Source organism: Hylobates moloch, unplaced genomic scaffold, assembly GCF_009828535.3.
Source record: "Hylobates moloch isolate HMO894 unplaced genomic scaffold, HMol_V3 SCAFFOLD_4, whole genome shotgun sequence".
In the NCBI taxonomy this organism is placed as follows: Eukaryota; Metazoa; Chordata; class Mammalia; order Primates; family Hylobatidae; genus Hylobates; species Hylobates moloch.
Window position 1 is genome coordinate 134,000,218 of NW_026652279.1, and position 25,161 is coordinate 134,025,378.

At 36.3% G+C, this 25,161-nt stretch overlaps 1 protein-coding gene across 4 annotated transcripts in view; it reads left to right on the forward strand.

Moving 5' to 3' along the window:
* PIBF1 (progesterone immunomodulatory binding factor 1) overlaps nucleotides 1-25,161 on the forward strand; it is a 260,610-nt gene that overhangs the window by 74,599 nt on the left and 160,850 nt on the right. For all 4 annotated transcript variants that reach the window (XR_009213290.1, XM_032151003.2, XM_058437974.1 and 1 more), the window contains exon 10: nucleotides 7,289-7,387. Coding sequence is in view for 3 of the 4 variants with exons in the window: in XM_032151003.2 (XP_032006894.1) it covers nucleotides 7,289-7,387 (99 nt within the window). In the remaining variant the exon portion in view is untranslated. The remainder of the gene's footprint in view (nucleotides 1-7,288; nucleotides 7,388-25,161) is intronic.

Genomic DNA, 25,161 nt, shown 5'->3' on the forward strand with positions numbered 1-25,161 from the left:
GGTTTATAATGGATTTGATCAGGACTGAGTGTAGTGACAAGATATATAGTAGTTAGTTAACCATCTACCAGATTCATTCTATTTCATTTTGATATGTTACCTTTTATCCTGTCAGCTACTTTGTAAATCTTAACACATTAATGGATTTAAGCAAATATTTTGCATTTTGGTACTTAAATTTTTTATAATTTTTCAACCATAATTTGGGTTCAATGTTTATCTACTTTGTGCTTAAGTTTTCATGTTTAGAAACAAAAATCTGCTTAAGCACCAATTGTCTTCAGTCCATTTTGTGCTGCTATAACAGGATACCTGAGACTGGATAATTTATAATGAACAGAAGTTTATTGGCTCACAGGTCTGGAGGCTGGGAAGTCCAATATCTACGTACTGGCATCTGGCAAGAGCCTTCTCACTACATTATCATATGGCATAAGGCAAGAAGGTGGGAGACAGAGCAAGGGGGAGCCAAACTCACTCTTTTATAATGGCACCATTCCCACTCTCGTGGCCTAATCACCATTATCAGGTCCCACTTCTTAATACTGTTAGAATGGCAGTTAAATTTCAACATGAGTTTTGGAGGACACAAACTTTTAAACCAAGGCACCAACTATAATAAAAGGATAGGAAAGTGTAGCATTTTCAGTCAACAATGATCTCAAAAAGTTTCTACTCTTAAAATGTATAGCTTCTCCCAAGAAATTTATTAAATAAGATTTCCACTTTGCTTATTTCGTTTTTATGTCCTACTCGTTAACTTTTCAGTCATCTATGATAAAGGTAAAACTACAGTCATAGAATAGAAACAAGATAATCTACATGCAACCCTTCTATTTTGTGCCATCTTAAAAACAAAGGCATCAGATGTGGAAATGAGCAGTTTTATGTTGTGTCCAGGAAGACTCTGGAGGTAGAGATGATAAATTCAAACACTTTTCCTATAAATAAGCCTGTCGTATAAAACAGCCTATTTTAATCCTTTGTTGTTCTAACTAGAAAAATATATTTACTTCTATTAGCCAAAAATATTTTTACATGAAGACAGAAGGAAGAGTTTGGATTGCTTAGTTGCGCCTGCTGAGCTCTTCTGACAGCCATGGGTTTTTTTTGTTTGTTTTTGTTTTTTCACTATTTATGCTTAAATTTAAGGTAAATTTTAAGTTCTGAGGCATTAGGGATGTTTATTCAGGCTGAGACGTATTCCTTGCATTGCCAAACTCTGATTTGATACTGTTTGAATTTCGAAGGGTCCTAAAGTTTTTCTCATTCTTCTGACATTTTTCTTACCACTTTTCAGATATAAATATAGATTTAGCCTATTGGTACTGTGAAATTTATCATCTAGTAGTAGGCAAATACATTCTACTCTGTACGTTAGTCTGTTGTTATGAATGTTTTATAATGAGGTTTTCAAGTTTCAGTTGTGAGCTACTGTTGAATAAACTTCTGTGTATTAAATTATCTGATGCACAAATGGCACTATATTGCATATGAACTATGTCTATTTTGTTATAATATTAAAACCCTTTTATTTAAGTAAATGATTAAGAACTTAACTCTTGGCCGGGCGTGGTGGCTCACGCCTGTAATCCCAGCACTTTGGGAGGCCGAGGCGGGCGGATCACGAGGTCAGGAGATCGAGACCACGGTGAAACCCCGTCTCTACTAAAAATACAAAAAATTAGCCGGGCGTGGTGGCGGGCACCTGTAGTCCCAGCTACTCAGGAGGCTGAGGCAGGAGAATGGCGTGAACCCAGGAAGCAGAGCTTGCAGTGAGCTGAGATCGCGCCACTGTACTCCAGCCTGGGCGACAGAGTGAGACTCCGTCTCAAAAAAAAAAAAAAGAACTTTTTAAGTTTCTCATTTGAATGTTATAATTTAAGTAGCCATATCTCTTGGTTTGTCTAATAAAGTAGTGGTTTGTGTGTGTTTCTTTGGCATAATTTTTGTGTTTTTTTTTTTTTTTTTTTTTTTGAGACAGAGTCTTGCTCTGTCGCCCAGGCTGGAGTGCAGTGGCGCAATCTTGGCTCACTGCAAGCTCCGCCTCCCGGGTTCACGCCATTCTCCTGCCTCAGCCTCCCGAGTAGCTGGGACTACAGGCACCCGCCACCACGCCCGGCTAATTTTTTTGTATTTTTAGTAGAGACAGGGTTTCACCGTGTTAGCCAGGATGGTCTCGATCTCCTGACCTCATGATCCACCTGCCTCGGCCTCCCAAAGTGCTGGGATTACAGGCGTGAGCCACCACGCCCGGCCCTCTTTGGCATAATTTTTAATAGCACCCTCTTTTGTTCTAAAAAGTGCCCCAGGTTGAAAAATACATTATTTGAACACTCTAGTTATAAAAGTAGTATACTCACTTTCCCTTTGCATTTCACATAGTATTTATTTAAGATTTATTTTCTTCAATCTTTCCTCTCAGTATGTCTCCATCCCACAACATAGGGTGGATGAGAGAAATACATATGTGTATATGGAAGATACATAGAGTTGCTAGGAAACAACATGAAAGAATCATGAAAAACACAGCGTTGGAATCTAACGTTAACCTTATAAAAGTATTTTAAGGATGATATATTCAGATTTTTGTATTTTAAAACACTTATCTTTCTTTGTTATAATTACATTTGATTATACACTTGGTTTGGACTTCTAAAACTTGAGCTTCATTAGCTTGTACATGCTACAAATAGCTTCTATCAATTTTTCAAGTTTCTCTTTTGAAGAACATTTGAATTCCTGTAATTTGTTCTGTAATTGTATTTGTTATATTTTCTAATGCATTTAACATTTAGAAATGGATTACTTATTAGTTACATGAAAGTTATTGTCTTATCTGTGGAAGGAATACATCTAGCGTTTTATCAAACAGTTTATTTTTGAAAGAGCATATTATATACTGTGGGCCATAAAAGCTAATGTATAATATATTCACAATTCTTTCAAGGCTTATTTTGATTTTACATCTATTGGTGCCTTGAGGTGGTCATGTAATATAAATCTCATAATGTCAGAATTTCTCAAGGAGAAAACATCTGTGAAGCAAAGGAAATTTTAAGAGGCAGTGTAGTATGATTCACAGCACAGACTCTGGAGCCAAATTGTTTGGGTGCACATTTGGGCTCTGTAGCATACTTCCTGTGTGACTTTAAGCTAATACTTAACCTCTTTGTGTTTTAATCTTATCATTTGTAAAATGGAGGTACCGATACAACTGCTGTGTGGGATTGTTGTGACAATTAAATGAGTTATGATATGTAAAGTGCTTAGAACGGCTTCTGGCACATGGTAAACAGTATGCTATTGCTGTTATTGTCAGTGGAAGAATACATTCAGTTTTTCTCTCTCAGACTTCATATGAAACCTGTGAATTGGTAATATTAAATAAAGTATCTATTTCTTACAAGGAATTATGCTGCTTTTTGCTAAAGAATGCAGGTTTTGGACTGGATATGGAAGGTGTGGTACTTGATAAAGAGATTGGGTTTGCACAGAAATTTTACCCACAGACGCTTGTGAGAGGACCTCTTGGTGGAAGCCTTAGCTTCTTCTGGTCCATTACCCAGTTCATTTCTGTTTTCTCTTTCTGAATTGCTTTACCTATTTGTCCTTCAAGGCCCAACTTACATGTCACTTTTAAAAAATGTTTCACTTTATTCCCCTACCTCTCTTAGTCCAGTAAAGAATAATCGACTCCTCTTTGTGGCCATAGAATTTTATTTATGCCTTAACATAGTATTTAACATAGTACCCTCTAATCATACCTCCTTTCACAAGCCCTGATGTTAGCTTGTTCTAGGTTTTATTTCATTCCCTGTGTCTTGTTTTCATTTCTTTTGTCCATTGTTGCAAGAAAGGAAATGTTATTAGGGACTGAAGCTTCTCCATCTACCAATTGAGCATTCGTGGTTCATTAGTCCTGTAAATGTGATCTACCTGTAATTGTGCTGCCGAAATAACATATAGAATAATGAGGCTGTATTTGAGAAATGAACATTGAAACCAATTTGTGGTGATTTACTGACTAAAATATTTACATCATTTCGAAATGAAAAATATATAAATGTTTAATATAGTTTGAGAATTTTATTCTATCTATAACATTAATTTTTTATGTTTCAGTTTGTTTGACAATAGAATATTTTTGAAGGTTGTTGCAATCAGGATGACATCTGAAAATAACAATATGCCATTTTTTGATAGCTACTTTAGAATGCGCTTCCACTTAGATAGTAACCCACAAAAGTAGTTTACTTTCTTTTCAATAAGAGTTACCTATACTCCAACATTTCTGAAGAAACTATTTTATTTCTGGCTCATAAACTATTTTACTGACAAATCTCTAATGGTTGACATTTTTAAAATTTTAAATTTGTTGTTAATATTGATGGCAGCAGCGGCCCATCTGGAGCAGCTGCTGTAAAGATGCCAGCTGCAGTGGGGGAGGCGCATCCAGGGCTGCATGCTCCACTGAGCCAGCAGGAGCCAGAAACAGGCAGAAACCCAGACCCCTTCGGAGTTGGAGGGGCGGGAGCCCTCCCAGGCGCAGCTGCAGCGGCCCAGTTGCAGCTGCGGACCCAGGCATTCCCTCACTATCTTCAGCCTAGGGAGCCACCTTCCCCCACAGGCTCAGAAATGCCTGTTCCCGCTGCCTGACCTCTCCCTAGTCGCAACACCCACTCTGATTTCAGAGCAAAGTTGAGGCCAAGCCTGGGCACTGTTGCAGGTGTGCCCGCTCTTGGGGCATTGCTGACACCCCAGCCCCCTGCCACCTCGGCCTCCTCTGGACTTTGGACACTGACAAGCACAGGAGGGAGGCTGGCCAAAGTGGAGGATGAGGGCGGCTTGGTGCAGGCCTGCAGGTGCCCTTTGGCATTCCAGCCTAGGCACCAGGTTACAGCTGGTTGATGGCGGCAGGAGGCAGGCAGGCTCCTGGGCGGAAAGGGATGGGTCCCCGGTGAAGCCCCACCTCAAGCCAGGGATGGCCTGGAGCATGGGAGTTGCGCCACCAGTTTCACAGAACAGAGTGAGAACTTACGGTACTTTTTTCCCCCGGCCCACCCATTGCCACCTATGGACCAATATACTTCCTCCCCACTGAAGCCCACAAAAACCCCAGACTCTGGCAGACGTCTGGACGATCTGCCTGCAGAGAGGAGCTACCAACTGTGGGTCTTCTCTCAGCTGAGAGCTGAGCAGACATTGGGATGGCCTGCCTGCAGTTAGGAGCTACCCACTCCAGATCTCCTGAGAGCTGTACTGCCGCTCAGGAAAGCACCTCTTTGCCTTATTCATGCTCCAGTTGTCTGTGTACCTCATTCTTCCTGGACACAGGACAAGAACTTGGGACCTGCTTAATGATGGGACTGAAAGAGCTGTAACACAAAAAGGGCTGAAACATGCCCCTCACTCGCCACATTGCAACAAGGAGAGAATTGCTGCAGCCCTTTGGGGAGCCCAGACCTAGGAGCTCCCTGAGCAAGGGCTCTGACACATGTTTGGGGATCTGCAGTTCCTGGCATCTCCAAGCTTCCGGACACCACCACATTCCCCGGTGCCAGCAGTGGAAGTTGCTTTCAGTATGCCTGTCCAGTTGCAGCCTCACAGGATGCCTGGAGCCGCCTACCCCACGGCAGCCGGTGTGCCCGGCTGTGCGCAGTGGTTGAACCCTGCACTCGCTCACTTGCTCACGCACCCCTTGCTGCTCTGCACTTGGCTTGCCCTCGGCAGGTGTGGGATCCCGGCCAGTATATCTTGAGCCGAGTACAGCCTGTGAGGCCGAGTGGGTGGAACAAGCCCAGTGGGCCTGAGCATAACTCGGGCAAAGGCACCACTGGCCACAAAGGTTTCCAGCTGACAAAGTGACGACCCAAGGATCCTGTGACAGCACCACCATGCAAAAGACTAGATTGAGTACTGGTACAGCAAGTATGACTACTAAGCATTTCTATCCAATATTCAGTAGATAGGTTTATTCAAACTTTATGGCTTTCATGACTTCCTACTCACATTCTATATGAATAATAAAAAATAATAATTTCCAGTCCAGTTTTTCATGAGAGATAGTGTGGCATGATGTAAAAAGCCCTGGCTTTGGAGTAGGAAATAACTGGATTCAAATTATGGTCCTGTTAGGCTATGTGACTTGAGGCTAGGTACATGAGCTCTCTAAACTTCAGTTTACTCAGCTAAAAAGTAGGTTATAACATAAAGGGCTTTGTAGGGATTAAGTGAGCAAAATCATTTATATTACATTCTTTTTATTTATGTTGTAACTGCTAGAGAAGGAGATTTAAAAAAAACAGGTGACTATCTGAAAGAAACTTACTGTTGGTATTTTTTTTTTTTTGATTCAAAGTTTCATCTTGATTAAAAGGCAAAAGTTTTGATCTTTGGAAGCTCATGGCTAGCTGTGTAATCTCCCAATTAGTCATTGTTGTTATCTTCCAGCTCCCCTTAACTGACACTAAATGTATTCTTTCTATAATTTCAGTTCCTTCCTAGTGTCCTCACAACTGTTAAGTAGATGACTTTTCCAACACCCTAGCTTCATACTTCCTTGAGCCCTACATGAATATTGACCTTCATCTCAGCTCTACTTAATTTAGTCATATTAATTTTCATACCCTATCTTGTTAGCCACCAAAATTCTGCCACTGAAAAGTGCTGTTCTACCTCCAAATCACCATTCTCCAGTCTTCTATCTTGCTTGTACAACTATTACACTTTGACTTAATCTGTCATATCTTATCAGGACCTCTAATTCTTTGTCCCTTCTACTTTCTCCTGTCTGTCAACCTGTGTTTCCTTCCCATTCCTTCCTATATAACTGAGACTTCAAGGTTCGTCATTTCAATGATTCTCTTGCTCATATCCCAAACCGCACTTTTATTTTGATTCTCCACAATATATCTTTCACTTAAAATATTCTATGGGACGTTTATTAACCTCCCAAAACCTCAGTTTTCTGGTGGATAATATATGAGTGATTACACCTATCTCATTGGATTCTCGTAACATAAATTACTGTATATACAAACTGGTTAGCCTACCCTTTGACCCGTGTGGAGAAGGGTGGTGTGACATAGAGATAGACCATATTTACACCTACACTGGTGTATCCTGCTCTTAGACACTCAACCAAGCCAGGCAGGTTTATATAGTGTACACTTTGGGTCCCCACCTTCTCAGATGGGTCCTTAAGATTGTCAGATAGTCCATCTTTAAGAAAGAACATAGATAAATCACGCATTTGAAATAACTGAAATCCATGTTTAAAATTTAGAAATCTCCGAGAAGCAAGGGATAATGCTGTGGCTGAAAAGGAACGAGCAGTGATGGCTGAAAAGGATGCTTTAGAAAAACACGATCAGCTCTTAGACAGGTAAGCATCATAAAAATAGAAATGTTAAGACTTCCATTATTGTTTCTGTTACATATTCATTTAGAAAATGTATTTTAAGGAGAGAATAATTTTCATTTCAATTGAGGTATAATTTATATGCTTTATTTTTACAATATACAATTATTGTGGATATTGAAAATGTGGTATAGAACAGTTCAGTTACTCCAGAGAGTTTCCTTATGGCCCTTCAATCCTTCTTAACCGCTACTACTCAAGAGGCACCACTTTTTGATTTCTGTCACAATAGATTAGTTTTGCTCCTCTTAGACTAAAAATACTCTGTGTCCAGGTTCTTTCATTCCACTTTGTTGTTGTATCAGTAGTTCATTCCTTATTATTGCTGAGTATGAATATATTTTATTCACCTATCAGTGGTCATTTTGGTGGTTTCCAATTTGTTACTATCATGAATAAAGCTGCCATATAATTTTTTGAAAGTGTGTGTTTTTATTTATCTTGGCTAAATACCTAGGAGTGGCATTGTTCATCATCGGGGAGATAAATGTTTTACTTTTAAAAAACCTACCAATGGTAACACCAAAGTGATTGTACCATTGTATACTCCCTAGTTTTTTTTTTTTCAAAATCTGTATGTTCTAAAGTATGTGTTTTGGAAGGAGGGTATCAGAGAGAACGATATATCTTTAATTTACCAATAGAAAATGATATTTATTTTTAATAGCCTTGTTAAAAGGAAAATAACTGATGGGCATTATGGTACATATCATTACTTCATTAAACATTCTACACTTTCCATTGTTTGACTGCATAGAGCGTAAACAGTGGCTATCTTATTTTTTTAACTTTACATTTTGAAATTATTTCAGAAAAGTTGCTAAAATGGTAAAGTTTCTGCATACCTTTCACATACTAATAAACTTTTGAAATTAAGTTCAATGGGTCTTTTAATTGTTAAATGAAGACCAGATTAATTTGAGGTATAAGCAATACATAAAACTAAAATTTGAGGCAAGTCTTCATATAATTAACCTATTGTAAAAATCTTTTAGAATGGCTCAAATTGTCATACTTCTGAATTCACATCAACTTTATAAACTTGGCCTATGGAAGAATTTTAATAAATGTTATATTGAAGAAGTCATTCCTATAATGTGGAAGTATGTCTTATTCTAAACATCATGGTATCAGGGTAGGCACAGTGACTCATGCCTGTAATCCCAGCACTTTTGGAAGGCTGAGGCGGGTGGATAACTTGAGGTTAGGAGTTTGAGACCAGGTTGGGCAACATGGTAAAACCCCGTCTCTACTAAAAATGTAAAAATTAGTAGTGTGTGGTGATGCATTCCTGTGATCCCAGCTACTCAGGAGGCTGAGGCACGAGAGTCACTTGAACCCAGGAGGCAGAGATTGCAGTGAGCAGAGATCATGCCATAGCACTCCAGCCTGGGCAACAGAGCGAGACTCTGTCTCAAAAAAAAATTTTGTAGTTTATCTAAAAAAAATAAAGATCGTGGTGTAAAAGATCATGGTATATAAATCAGCTCCTTTTGTTAGAGTTCCTATAAAGCATTTATGTTTTATATTTTATTACGTGTAACCCTTCCACTTACAAAACTGTATGATGTCCCCTAAAGATTCATTTGACTTTGTGTTGATATCAGTTTTTAATGTGTAGTTTTAGGGATGGCTTTAGAATAAGATTTATGGGCAAACTAATAAGGTTTAAAAGAAAACATAAGATATTACCTAGTAAATCAGAACTTATATTCATCACTTGATAGCTACTGTATGGTTTCATAAAGTTGGAGAGAATAATACATCTGATCATAAAATTGACCAATTTATATTTATCGTAAGCTCTGTTAGTCCTACACTCTTAACCTAAATCCTTCTTATCCCACTTGTCCATACATTTGCAGCTGATGTTCATCTGAATGCCATGCGATACTCTAACACCTAAAAGTATCTATTAAACAATAGAGGATTCAATTATTTAATGTTTTTAAGCACTTAGAACCTGTTGCCTTCCTATGATAACTACCATTATCATAGAATAATTTGTCCAATTTAGTTTTGTTGTGAAACTTTACTAACTGAAATTTGTTCTTCACAAGATGATATCTTTCCAACGAATTTTTCACTAAAATTTTAGATAAACGGGAAGACCTCATTTTCAAACTGCCAGATAAGAGGAAGCTTATTTATTAATAATTCTTTGAAGTCATAGTAAAGCCTTGCTTATTCAGAGCCTAATTTTCTGCCAACCTTAAACATTTGTGATAGTTTTAAAATCAAGACAAGGAAAAAAAGGTTAGACAGCACTAAAAATAACCCTTGAGCAGCAAATAGAGGTAATGCTCAGGACTGTAAAGGACATTACAGAACCAGAGACTTATGAATAAATGAGTGAATGAATGAGAATAATATCTGGGAATGTAAAACTCAAAATTAAGCTTAGGCTTTAACAAAATGCTTAAAATAGCTAAAGTTACTTATCTGTTTTTTAAGATATAATATCAATAAATGAAGGGAAAAGTATCCCTGGTTAGGATTGTAATGTTGATAAATGACATTTTTAAAAGTAGAATTCTAGATGTACCATCAGTTTCTTTGTTAATTAATATATAAATTCAGTGCAGTTCATGTCAAAATTTTCAAATGACTTTGTGAAACTTGACAAACCAACACTAAAAATTCTTTTTCACAATTATTATGCCCATTCTTGTACATTTACTCTTCCATATAAATTTTTGTAGTTATAGTTTTTACGTTATGCCTTTTCTTCATCTGAAGTTCAATTTTGAGGTAGTGTACATAGAGAACTAATTTTATTTTTCATGAAAATGTCAGTTTTCGTAAGTTATACTATGCATTTAAAGTAAGCCAAATAGAATACCAAAAATATTTTTTTGAAGCCAGACAAATAAGTTCTGTGGCTTATATGGAAAAATTAAGTAAGTGCATTTCTAAATAAGAACAATGAATTGTGACAGGTCACTAGGGTAGACAGCTAAGGGGAAAAGAAAATTGAGATCCTTACCTTATAACTTACACCAAGATAAATTTCATATGTATCAGAGATTTAAATGTAAAACCATTAAAAACCTAAGAAGCCATAGGAGAATGTTTTTATAATATTGAATTACAAAAGGCCTTTGCAACTTAGGAGTTATAGAAGTAATAAATTGATAAACTTGATTCCCTACAAATGAAAAATGTTGGTGTAGCATTACTGCCATAAGGAAAGTCAAAAAACAAATGCAAATGCAATCTTGGAAAAAATATTTGCAACGTCTGTCACAGTCATGTGACTGATTTTCCCTTCTCCAAATCAGTAAATCAACATTAAATTCATATTAAAATTATACCTATTTTCAGCTGGGCATGGTGGCTCATGCCTGTAATCCCAACAGTTTGGGAGGCCGAGGCGGTTGGATCACCTGAGGTCAGGAGTTCAAAACCAGCCTGGCCAATATGGCAAAACCCTGTTTCTACTAAAAATGCAAAATATTAGCCTTGCATACTGGCACGTGCCTGTAATCCCAGCTACTTGGGAGGTGGAGGCAGGAGAATCGCTTGAACCTGGGAGGCAGAGGTTGCAGTAAGCCGAGATTGCACCATTGCACTCCAGCCTGGGCAACAAGAGTGAAACTCTGTCTCAAAAAAAAAAAAAAAAAAAAAAAAAACAAACTATGCCTGTTTTCCACTAAAAACCAAAAGGTTGATAATACATTGTGTTTGTGTGGCTATGGAAAAACAGGCAGTCTTAACATTGTTAGTGGGATTTTAAATTGGTACAACTAATATGAAGAGTAATTCAATAATACCTATCAAAAGTACAAATGTACATTGCTTTTTGTGTATGTATGTATTATGTGAGATGGAGTCTCACTCTGTTGCCCAGTCTGGAGTGCAGTGGCACAATCTCTGCCCACTGCAGCCTCTATCTCCCAGGTTCAAGTGATTCTCGTGCTTCAGCCCCCTGAGTAGCTGGGATTACAGGCATGTGCCACCACACCCGGCTAATTTATGTATTTTTAATAAAGATGGGGTTTTGCCATGTTGCCCAGTCTGGTCTCGAATTCATGACCTCAAGTGATCTGCCCGCCTCAGCCTCCCAAAGTGCTGGGATTACAGGCGTGGGCCACTATGCCCAGCCGTACATTGCTCTTGATCAAGAAATTTTATTTCTAGCACGTTATCCTGCAGGTATACTTGCTAGGTTCAAAATGCTATATATACCACCTTATTTACTGTAGCATAGTTGACATTTAGGCAGTAGTTAAAAGAATTGTAATTCATGAATACACTTATAGAATACAACAATGTAGTTGTACAAAAGGAAGTAAGTGGCTCTTTATATCAGGACCAGGAAAAATCTATTAACATTTATTGCTTCTGGAGAAGGAATTTAGGTGTTGCATGGTTGGTGGACAGATATTTTGTACCTCATAAATACGTATCTTCTTTTGTACCTCATACGTATTGAAACTTACAATGTGTTTTTTTCTTTTTTGTGTGTTTTTTCTTTTTTGTGTGTTTTTAATTAAATTTAAACAGAGTGATTATTAAGAATACTGATGTACAAGTCTCAAATCATAGTTACTGAGAAACTTCAGAAATCATGTTTTTAATACTCCTGGTGAACAATGGGAGTCAATAAAGGGAGTCAACAAATACCATCTTGTTTTCATAAAAGGGAAGAAGGTAGCAGATTCTTGCAACTATTAAGGAACATATAAGTAGATTACATTACATAACATTTTGATAAATTATACTCTGATGTAATAATTTGATGCAATCTTCTATAAACTTTAAGCAAATTACTTGACTTTTTTTAACTAATGGATGTAAATACTTTGATAAACCTTTGTTTTTTTCGTTGTCAGATACACATGATAATTCTAACCATTTAGGATTGCTTTGAGCCTTAGATATATTTTAAGTGTACGGCATAGATTATGCTCAGTAAGCAGTCATGCTTGCAGTGGTTTTTAAGATTGCTACTGAAAAAGCAAGTATCACCAAGAGTTAGGATGGGTTCTCTAAAAATAAATCAAAGAAGACTACATTTCAATTTTTAAGAGATACATTGCAGGGGTAAAGCATGAAAATGAGTTAGATAGGGAACAAGGGATTTGGTAAGACTTTCCATGACATCCTTTTAAACAATATGGGGAAAATATGGGAACAATTCAAGGCCAGGTAAATGGATTAGTAACTGTTGAAAGGCTTTATCCAAATGTTGTTAGAGAATTATTAAGAAGTGAGTATGTGGTACGCATCGATAATATCCTGCAGTACTATATTTCTGCATTTTGTCAGTGATTTCAGGAAAAAAACACATTTAACAAATTTGATATAAAGCAGAATAACAAGTTAATTGAATAATGAAGTAAGGATCTAATAGATCTTTTCAGGCAGAAGTAATTAACTGAATGAATTTTAGTAGGAATAAATGTAAGATCATTCAGTTGGGTCCAGAAAACCTATGGTTTATAGGTTTATAGGCTTAGATGTGAAATGTGAAAATGACCTGGATGGTTTCAATATGGAGATATTATCCTACAGTAATAGAAGTTATATGTAGAATGTGATCTGTAATTACCTTACCTATAGAATTATGCTGATACCTGGGCACCCAAGCTTTAAACTAAAAGGTCTTCAGAGGAATATGGCCATAACTGCAAAAAGATTCAAAAGTGCCCTATTAGTGCTAGGCTATAACTACCTACAAGTATTTTAAGCATTCATATATGAAAGAGCTGGATTTCTTACTTGGCAAGACTTAAAGTAGTAGAATTGGGACCACTGGGTAATCACTACAAGAAAGCATAAAGATAGTAGGACTTTTCAGAATGCCTTAGCATCTGATACATTCTCTATCAGTAGAAGTATTCAGGCATAAGCCAAATTCAGTAGAAATGTGCTTGTAAAGATTGAAGCATCAAGTGGGTAGCTTAATGAGTTTAAAGCCCCCTTTCATCCTGATGTGACAACCGTGTAAAAGAGTTGACGCACTCATTAAATTACCATGCAAAAGAAATGGTGAACCCAAGCCAATTTTGAAGATATTATTTAAAAGATTTCTGTAGTTCGCTTTCCCCGTGTTTTTTTAGAGGTGTGTGTGTGTGTGTGTGTGTGTGACAGTAGAGAGACAGAGAATCTACTGAAGTTATTTTGAGTATAGAGTGCCTATGTTGCCTATATGTTTAAACTCATATATTTTGGGAATATCGTATATATTTTGTATATAGTGAAACTTAAGGAAAAATATTTTAGTCTTCAGAGGTTAAATTTTTAATATTCAAATATGTGATTCTGGCTTCCTTTGTCACTTCCTATGTTTTAATCTTTATGTGGAATGTGATTTCCCTGAATCATGCTTAAGTAAAGCGTCTGGCATGCCTATACATAATTTTCTAGTCAGGTATAATTAGTCTCATCTTTTTCATTTATGTTAGAAGTTTTTATCAAATGTCACATTTTTATGATTAAACAACCTGTGTTATAAAGAGAAATGAATGGAAACGGTGTGCCATTTTTCAAACGAATGAAAATGCCTTTTTACTCAAAGACTTTACTTTTCTACAAAGGAAAAGACTTTTCTCAGGCAAATGAAAGACCCATGTATGTCCCAATTCAAGCTCAACAATTTGATAAGTGACAAATACCCCGTTTTCATGAACATGAACGGTTATTACGTCATGTTCTGTTGCTTTGAATCCCTGCATGCACTCCTAAGATTCTTTCCTCCAAAAAGTGGAAATTTTAAAATTCAGTGTTTGTAGTAGAATAAATTGAATACACTGTTACATTTGTGGGCCACTACATAGAATACTATATTGGGATCTAAAATGTAAGGTTGCAATTCAAAATTAATTTTAATAGTGAACTTTTTTCAGTTATGGTTTGTTTTATTTAAAAAAATATATTCTATGCAAGGTACAGTGGCTCACACCTGTAATCCAGGCACTTCGGGAGGCCAAGGTGAGAGGATCACTTGAGCCCAGGAGTTTCAGACCAGCCTGGGCAACATCGTGAAACCTCATCTCTACAAAAAATGTAATAATTATTATATATAAGAATATATATTATGTACATATATTATGTATTTTAAAATAATTTTCATTGCAAGTATTTTTAAATTAATATTGTTTGAAATTATGTTTTCAGTCCCAACTTCTCTGGTAATGGTAGGATTTTTGTCCTCATTTTATACTAGTACAAGGCCAAAGTAATAAGGCATGGGAAATCAGTTAAGCAGAGTAAGTGATTTTTATGTCATATTGGGCTAGTTTAAAGCTTGATAAACCAGCTGTCCTAAATTTCCATTCAGTGCTTTTTTTCATATTTCTCTATACTTTTATCTTTATGTTTTAATCTGCTACCAGGCCAGAGTGCAGTGGCATGATCTTGGCTCACTGCAGCCTCCACCTCCCAGGGTTCAAGCAATTCTCATGCTTCAGCCTACTGAGTCGCTGGAACTACAGGTGTGTGCCACCACACCCGGCTAATTTTTGTATTTTCAGTAGGTATGGGGTTTCACCATGTTGGCCAGGCTGGCCTCAAACTCCTGACCTCAAGTGATCAGAAAAAACACAGCAATCTGAAGCCAAAAATACGGCAATAGAATAAGATGGGAAAAACTAATGAGAGAAACTATATATGAAAATGATAGTATAGAAATAAAAAGGAATGGAAGAGAAATCGTATTTAAGGTCGGGAGTTCCAGAAAACCATGTTGGTAATTTGAGGCTGGAGGTTTATAGAGCAGAAAAAAGAATAAAGGGATGAAAACAGTTAGAGAAAAAGTAATTGACAGGGGGGACAGACAGTATATATTCACCATCAGTGCACCAAGGGAAGAAAACAAAGTGCAACAGGAAAAAAACATTTAGAGATACAATAGAAGAAAACGTTTTCTCAAATAAGGAATCTGCAATTCAGAAGAACTCATCACATTCTGGGTAGTGGGAAGAGGATGATGGGAAACAGCAACGTCGTAAATCTAAGTGAAGTTACAGAACATGAACGTTAAAGGAATAGAATTAGAAGTATCTGGGCAGAATAAGTAAGTCATTTACTAAGGAAAAAATAAATCTAAGCTGCATGCAGTGGCTTGCCTATAGACCCAGGTACTTGGGAGGCTGAGGCAAGAGAATCGCTAAAGTCCAGGAGTTGAGGACCAGCCTAGGCAACATAGTGGGATGCCCATCTCAAATAAATTAATTAATTAATTTGGTTGAGCTCAAGGTTTTCTTCCATAATAATACTTTATTTATTTAGCAATATTTATTAACCACCAAGCACCATTTTCAGGCACTGTGATTAAAGGTTTGACAAGATGAAAGGCTCTGTGTCTTAATGGAACTTGTATTTCTGTGATGTAAATCAGAAAATATACAAATAACAAAATAAATAATTTTTAGAGAGTAGCAATTATTTGAAATATATGAAATCGAGTATGATTCAGGGAGGTTTGCAGTCTGAAAGATGAGAAGGAATCAGTCATGTGAGGTCCCATGAAACATAGTACCTATATGGCCTTCCTGAAAAACCTACTGGAAATTGTAACTTCACCAAAGAAGGAAAGAATCAAAGAACTCATGGATTGAGATGTCAGGGTAAAGAAGAACTGGCAGTGAACATTTAGTGGAAAATGTAATCTTAATGACCTTTGTCATTTTGGTTACAAAACATTGTAATCATAATTGTTAACAAGAAATTGTAAAAATTATAACATAAAAATTATAACAAAAATTATATTATAGCATAAAATTATATGAAATATAACAAAATTATAACATAAAAATAATAGAAGTAGAGGCAAAACAGCAGAAACTTGCGACTAAAATTAGGGAATTGATGGTAAGAGAAATAGTGTTCGTACATATATAATGTTCTCAAATTTCATGAAAGAATCAATAGTTTTATGAAGAAATATATGTTTTAATATATAACTTAAAACTATAAATGGAACAGACTATATATTTTGCATACTACCAGAGGAGGGAAAAAAAATCAATCACAGGCTATGTAACAAAGGACAGATAGCAAAGCAAACACCAAAGAAGTAAAAAAACAGAGACCATAAATTAAGATGGAAGAAGGCTAAACACATCTTTTCTAATAGCAATTGCAAATGTGACAAACACACCATGTATATAGGAAAATACAGTTTGGATCAAAAATAAAATTTTTTCCACATTAATGTGACTCAGGGCCGGGCGCGGTGGCTCACGCCTATAATCCCAGCACTTTGGGAGGCTGAGGCGGGCAGATCATGAGGTCAGGAGATTGAGACCATCCTGACTAACACGGTGAAACCCCATCTCTACTAAAAATGAAAAAAAAAAAAAAAAATTAGCCGGGCGTGGTGGTGGGCGCCTGTAGTCTCTGCCACTCAGGAGGCTGAGGCAGGAGAATGGCGTGAATCCAGGAGGCGGAGCTTGCAATGAGCGGAGATCTCGCCAATGCACTCCAGCCTGGGCAACAGAGTGAGACTCCGTCTCAAAAAAGAAAGAGGGACTCAGGATTTTTAAAGATGGAAAAAAGGCAAAATAATACAGAATTAAAACTATTCTGCAATAATCTATTACGGATTGTCTTAAAATAATTCAGAACCTTAAGAATCCCTCTGTAATGACATTATGTACACAATAAAGATATACTCAAAAATCTTTATGCGTGAGATTTCCAAGAGGGAAAGCGCTTATTTTCCCAATCTGGGTTCCATGCCCAGCCCAGGCAGCTCAACTGTTGCCAGAGGCGATGATCACATTTTAAAAACATGGTTTAGGGGTATGTATACTGTCTAGATAAAGTTCTAAATAAAAAGCATGCTGAACAGATAATTCAGTTAATTACTTACTATGGTTCCTGCTTCAAAACACATTTGATGAAGCCAGGAAACTAAACTCAGAAAATATAAACAAGTTGGAATCATGTTGTTAATTCATAAGCACTTATTAACTAAATCCTGCTTAAGGCCACATTAAAGTTACAATTACGGATATATATTTAAGTGTGTGACTCATAAATTAGCTTAAAAATCAGGTTCATTCATCTTACAGACCTTGTTTGAGAATGAGGAGGATGGGGTGTTCCATGGTCTTTTCTAAGTCTAGCTAACTGCCTCCCAAATGTGTAATTTGGGGTTACACGTTGAGAGAGTAGACTGAATCAATACAAATATGTAAGTGTTACTAGAAAAAGAACTCAATACATGTTCTTCTGATTATTCATCAATAGCATCAAAAGGAAATGATGTGGATGAAGGAAACATTATATGTGTGCACATTTTTTAGGATGTTTCTTAGAAATCTAGCGTCATAGTTGGTCATTATGCTTGTGAACTGAAAACCAGAGAAAGAGAGAGTGAATTGTGTGTGTGCGCATGTGCGTGCATGTGTGTGTGTTCATACAGCTTTCTTTATAGGCTACTGCTCTGTTGCCATAGGGGGAAATTTTCATAGATTTACATTTGGTAAATATACCCACATCCAAAAAAAGATGTATGAAAAATTGGAATGCCAGCTAACTAAATCAACTCATAAAAACTAAAGTTAAGGGTAAGATTATTTTCCACGATTATTTTAAAATATGATGTTTACTGGAAGGAAAGTCCGGAGAATTACCACAGATGAAGTGTGAGTGTATTTCTCCCACTTGTAAATGAGCTCTTATTTCCTACAGTGTATATTCTGGTCCACAATGAGTCATTTTCAACATGTTTCAGTTTAACTTCTAATACATTTTTAAACTTGGCAGGCAAATTTAGATGAACATTACTTCCAGTTTTAGAGACTGCTTCTAAATTATACTTCAGTGTTGTAGTCATCATGAAAAGTTCTTTCAGTAAAAGGAAACAGGATTGATCGGAAATGTATGTTTTGGAGGAGCAAAAAAATGGTTACCATTTTTAAATTTTGTTACTACATAAACCCTCTTAACATTATCTTAAAAAGTTGTAGTTGTGAGGTCCTTTTATGGATAGAAGATACTTTGGAGAAAAGAATATATGATGTATCCTAGATAATAATAAAGTTAATATTTATTAAACTTTTACTATGCCTAGCACTGTTTAACTGTTCTATACGTATTAGCTATTTTAATGCCTGCATAATAGGCAGTAGTATGTTTCCTGTAAGCCATTCAGGCCGTGTTTCTATTAGAAAACATGAAGCCCGGCACAGTTCTGGCCGTATAACTAAAACTTCATGTTTGTAAAAACTAGCAATTTATATAGAGAATTTTACATAGTTGCCAGCTCTGAATAAGTATTTAATAATTACCTTGTATAAATTTATGCAATCCTATGAATCTTCTGGCAAATTTCAGTGTCCAACCTATCTACTGTTATCTTTTAAATATGCTTGATTTTTGTTACTATAATTTTTACATTGTGCCTTATTATTTTTAACTTTATTTTTATATATTTTTTAACACTTTAAAAGTTCGTAAAAATTTAGTTTGAAAAAATGCTTCAAGATGATTGCAAACATTGCATTCATTTTGCAAACGAGGAAACAAGTCTAAAGAGGTACTGTTACTAGAAACGGAGCCATAATTACACATCTGTTCTCTTTGTTCCCATCCCAGTTGTTCTTTCTGCCACACCATTATGTTATACTTAGTAAATAGTATATGAAGCATATATGTGTGAAGTTGAACATCAGTAGGTATATTTTTGTTCTCAAATATACACATCAAGAACAACACAATTTAAAACTATGCTGTATTAATATCATAGGGTTGCAATGATAAATTGCCAAAACTTGGTGGCAAAACAACAGAAATTTATTCTCCATTCTAGAGGCCAGAACTCTGAAACTAAGATGTTGACATGGCTTTATTGTCTCCTAAGGCTCTAGGGGTAATCCTTTGCTTGCTTCTTCCAGCTTCTGGGGTCCTCCAGGCATTCCTTGACTTTCTTGGCTTGTAACCACATCACTCTAGTCTCTGCCTCTGTCTTCATGTGGCTTTCTCCTTTGTGTGCCTCTTATATGGATACATCTGATTGCATGTATGGCACACTCAGATAATTCAGGACAGGTCTCTCATCTCAAGATGCTTAACTTAATCACATCTGCAAAGACTCTTTTTCCAAATAAGGTAATAGTCACAGCTTTTGGGAGTTAGGACATGGACTTCTGTTTTTTGGTGGGGTTGGGGGCACCATTCAGCCTACCACATATACCTTTTAATTGATGTGAATTATATTTACTTGAGTTTTTCAATAAAGGTAACATTTTATTTTGAAATTATTTAACTAGAATTTTCTAATTTTAGGAGTTACTGAAATTTTGTGATATTTCTATGGACTGTCTTTTCAACCTACTAATGTGCCATTTGGCAACTATTAGCTGTTGAACAAAATCATACCTTAGAGATTCTAGAGTCTGCCATATGATCTATGACATACATTTATTATGACTTAAAAGTCTTCCTGTGTGACTTTTAATAACATTCTTTAAGAACATCATGACAGTGACATTAAGATTAAAGAAACAGTAGTTACACATTTTTAACAGATACAGTGTAAAAACCTAGCATTTAGACAAGCTATGTTAGCTTCATTTAGGCCATTTAATTGCTAGCAATTAAATTTTGCTCTACTGTGTTTGAGATCCTTTAGATTTGGGATGCTCTTATAATGACTATTTCATGTTTTATTTTCGTTCATTATTTTTTTCATTCAAGTCATTCCTGATTTTAATAAATGTTTATGCATAATGTGTATCTTTGTATTATGTATCCCAGATGTATGATCACTCAGTTTCTGCTTCTGTAGAAATTATTACTAGATGTGAAGATATGCTGAATTCATTTTAGCCATTGAAAGTATATTACTGTAAATGAAAGGAAAAACAACCAATATATTATATAAGTCTGCTTCATACAGTTATTGATATGGTTTGGGTCTGTGTCCCCACCCAAATCTCACCTTCTAGCTCCCATAATTCTTACGTGTTGTGGGAGGGACCAGGTGGAAGATAATTGAATCATGGGGGCAGATCTTTCCCATGCTGTTCTTGTGATAGTAAATAAGTCCAGTAAGATCTGGTGGTTTTAAAAATGGGAGCTTCCCTGCACGAGCTCTCTCTCTTTGCCTGCCACCATCCACAAAAGATGTGACTTGCTCCTCCTTGCCTTCACAAGGAGGCCTCCTCAGCCATGTGGAACTGTAAGTCCATTAAACCTCTTTTTTTGTAAATTATCCAGTCTCAGGTATGTCTTTATCAGCCGCATGAAAATGGACTAATACAGTTACTAATAGAATTAAATGAAATTCTTTATTTAATTTTAAGTACTCAAAAAATATTAGCTATTATTATTACCATCATCTAGTTAGTTGATTTTTAAAGTAAGATGTGTCTGTGTTCTCTTTTCAGTACCATAAAGGCAGAGCAGTCTCTGACTAGATCTGGTAAAAAAAATATTTCATGCAGATGAGTAAACTTCACTATTACAGTGAGCTCTCTAAAGAAAGAGTCCCCTTTCCTCAACTTACTGTATATTCTAATTGTTAGCAACTCATACAGTTGGGATTTTTCTTGCATCTTTTTGTAAATTATAAAGAAAATCCATGTGTTTTAAAATTGATGTGTTTTTTAAAACTCCAAGGTAGTGTGTTTTCATTTTACAAATGGAAAGTGTCGATATTTTTTGTAAAAAGTAGAAAATTAGTTTATGCATCTTCAAATAGCAAAGCTTAAGTGACAGTTGCATATTTATCATTAAAATTCAAATGTTTTAATTCACTTGGACGCCAAATGTGAATTTCTCTTGGCTAGATTATTCATAGATTCTCTGCATGTAATGATGCCTATGATTTCTAAAATTCTTTTTGTCTAAAATCATGAAGATGGCAGATGCACAAAATAATACATCTCCGGGCTGTGTGTGGTGATTCACACCTGTAATCCCAATACTTTAGGAGGCTGAGGCAAGAGGATTACTGGAGGCCAGGAGTTCAGGAACAGCCTGGGCAACAAAGTGAGACCCCATCTCTGCACACACACAAAAAAATTAACCACGCAGAGTGGCATGTGCCTATAATCTCAGCTCCTCAGGAGGCTGAGGTTGAAGGATCCCTTGAGCCTTGGAGTTTAAGGCTGCACTGAGCTAAGATGGTGCCACTACACTCCTGCCTGAGCAACAGAATAAAACCCTGTCTCTTTATTTAAAAAAAAAAAAAAAAAAAAAAGACTATTTCTCCTTTCCTTCAGGCAAGAATGCACCCAGATCATCCTAGTCTGATAGGCTATCCATATGCAAACCTATAAAGGAACTCACATACCTGTAAAGGTACTCACGTACCTGTAAATGACAATGAAATGTTAGCTTCAAAATACTTTATATAAGTAGTTTACAGGAAAGCCAAGGTATGGTAAATAACCTGTCATTTATAAGAATGGAATGTTCCGTATGTTGGTGTAACAAAACATGTCTATTCTTTTGTGTCATGTTTTGCCATTGGTTAAACCATACATTTGATCAAGAAGTAAGTCAGCAGATACTTCAACTTGGTATCCAGTATAACCAATATCACCTCTTGATTATAGAAACAACCTCTTCCATGGCTGGGGGCAGCGATTCATTCCTGTAATCCCTACACTTTGGAAGGCCATGGTGGGAGGATCACTAGAGGCTACAAGTTTGAAACCAGGCTGGGCGACATAGCGAGACTCCAGCTCTCCCAAAAAGTAAAAAAAAAAAAAAATTTAAAGATGAAACTACTTCTTCCCCATTATTGTCTGTACCCTAACTAAATATTAAGCATTCCACTTACAAGAAAGTTATTAGCTCTGATCGCCTCTCCTTATTCTTCTTACGTATGAGTTTTCATTTTACAAGTTTTAGACAGTGTTTACAAAGTATAAGCTATACCAAGGCATAGCGAAAGGTTGTGGCTACTTAACCACATAGATATAGATATAGATAGATAGATAGATAGATAGATAGATAGATAGATAGATAGATAGATAATAGATAGATAGATAGATAGATAGATAGATAGATAGATAGATAGATATATCTGTAATGATAGAGACCACTAGAGCAGTATTGACTTAAATGGCTCAAATATTTCATGAGTTTTCAATAAAAAAGACTAGCAATAGTAATTCTTTTGAGTTTATTTAGGTAGAATTATGAAAAAGTTTTTTTCTTTTTATTAATTTTGTTTGTAAAAATTATAATTTAATTGTATAAGCACTTTTATGAATTTTTAATCGCAGATACCATCTGATAAATGTTATAAATTTGTTCCCACATAATTGTACATGACATACAATTCCATATAGCTAAACTCATTTTCCATTACCATTTTATAATAGAACCTAATGGAAATTAATTACCATGACTGCCTTTTTCCTGTGAGAATTGAGTCTCCATAGCCCATTTTATGAACTGTTCTCTGCCTTCCTTAATTTTTTAATGTATAGATGAACCTAACATTCCCTTCCTGTCGATTTCAGATGTTTAATATTGCTTGCCTTGTTTTCTTTTATTTTAAATGAGAGCCGACATTATGAACTCAGCACTTTACTGAGTACATCAAAAGGCAAAAGAGAAACATATCTCTCCCCATGGTTTCAGATGAGAGTCTGGAGAAAAATATGTACGTGTGCTCAGATTTCTCTTTGTTGGAGTATGGACTATGGAAAGAGAAATAAAATGCCAAAGTATCTCTCTAAGCTTTTCCTATGGTGGGCTAGAAATTGTTCAAGTCAATATTTATTGAACCTTTGTGCATGACACACTGTAGAGAATTTTAAAAATTAAAACAATTTCTGTTTTGAAAGAGCTGAAATACATATATACATATTTATATTTTAAAGCAAAATTTTATATATGTTAAGAAGTCTGTTGTAGGCTGTGAATATCCCTATCTGTTTTGGGAATGGCCTTTTAGAAGAGGTGGTACATGAAACAAGCATTTGAAGTGTGAAATTTGACATGCAGATATGAGGAAAGACTATTCCAAAAATTTTGTAAACCTAAATATAGAAGAAACAAAAGAATTGTCAAAAAACAACAGATAATTCATTCACCTGATTCAGAGTGTACAAGTAGATAGGAGATAAGGATATACAGTTTCATTTTTTGGTAGAATGTCAGAATAAAGAGCTTTTATTTACTTCAGTGTGCAGTGAGGGCTGACATGATGAGATTTACATTTTAGAGAATTAGCTTGGCAGTAATATATGTATATATATTTATGGTAATTCAAGATGCCCTGAATAGGAGTTCCTGAAGTCCAGATGATTGGTAACTATGGCCTGAATTGGATGGTGGCATAGATAATAAAGATGGGAAAATTGGTTTTAGAAATACAACTTGGAGGTGATGGGTGGTAGAGATTTTTCCACCTGTTCTCTACTGTCATCCTCCATCCCTCACAAAGAAAAGAAATTTTTAATGCGTTTAGATCATATTCCAAAATATCGTTTGGGCCATGTTTCTAGTCAAGTGGTGTCTGTCTGTCTGTCTGTCTGTCTGTCTCTCTTTCTCTCTCTCTTTTGAGACGGAGTCTTGCTCTGTCGCCCAGGCTGGAGTGCAATGGCGCAATCCTGGCTCACTGCAACCTCCACCTCCCGGGTTCAAGCGATTCTCCTGCCTCAGCCTCCCGAGTAGCTGGGATCACAGGCGCCCACCACCTCACTCGGCTGATTTTTGTATTTTTAGTAGAGACAGGGTTTCACCATGTTGGCCAGGCTGATCTCGAACTCCTGACCTTGTGATCCACCCGCCTCAGCCTCCTAAAGTGCTGGGATTACAGGCGTGAGCCTCCGCGACCGGCCTCAAGTCATCTTTCTCTAAAAGATTACAGTCATGATTAGAGCTTCCCCTTCCACATCATCTTTTCCTAGCTCTGGAAAAACAGGTTGGAGCTCACTTGCACCACTTGTCAGTCTTCTGCCATATACACATGCTAATGTCCTCTCTTAAACCTTATCAGAGTTCTATGCAAGAACTCTTAGTTGGAGTTTTTGCTACAAGCCCAGCTAATAACGTAGTCATAATTTTATTTCCCGTTTGCTGCTAGCCCCTTTTTCAGAAGCCTCATGGTAAGGGAATGCTTATTTTAATAAAGCATTTAGAAATTTTTTGAATTCACCCTAATATCATTTAATAGCACCCGGTCCCTGTATCACCACTAACAGATGGAACCTGTTACAATAGAGGCAATATAAGTTACATTTAAGAGTACAGTTTCTGGAGGGTAAATAGCCTAGGAGGTTATGATACTGGCTCTATTGTTCCTGGGTGCATGACTTCAGGGAAGTTACTTAACCTCTATGTCTCAGTTTCCTCGTGTATAAAATATAATAATAGTAACTTATAGAACTGTGAGGATTAAATGAGTGTTAGAGATAGTGTTTGTTACATAATGTGTTAAATATTAGCTATTGTGATTATTACAGGATGCAGTAACTGACAATAATTCAAAGTATCTCGGAGAGTTACCAATGATTCTGGCAGAATTTTCTGGGTAGTTTGAGATGATAGTGATTTCGTTATCAGAAACAGGACTTTGAGAAAACAGAAGTGATTCATCTGTTAATGAAGGCTATAATTTTGATTTAGGAATTGTACTTGAAATGCTAAAGCACCATTTAGGTATAGAAATAGAGTTGACAAATAAGAATAAGGATCTCGAACCTGGGAGAAAGAACAAGCCTATAGATAAAGATTTGGGATATATCAAGAATGCTGAAACCTGTAGTAAGTGCCCTGAAATTGGGGAAGAGATTTAATAATTGCTGTGGAGTAATATTGTG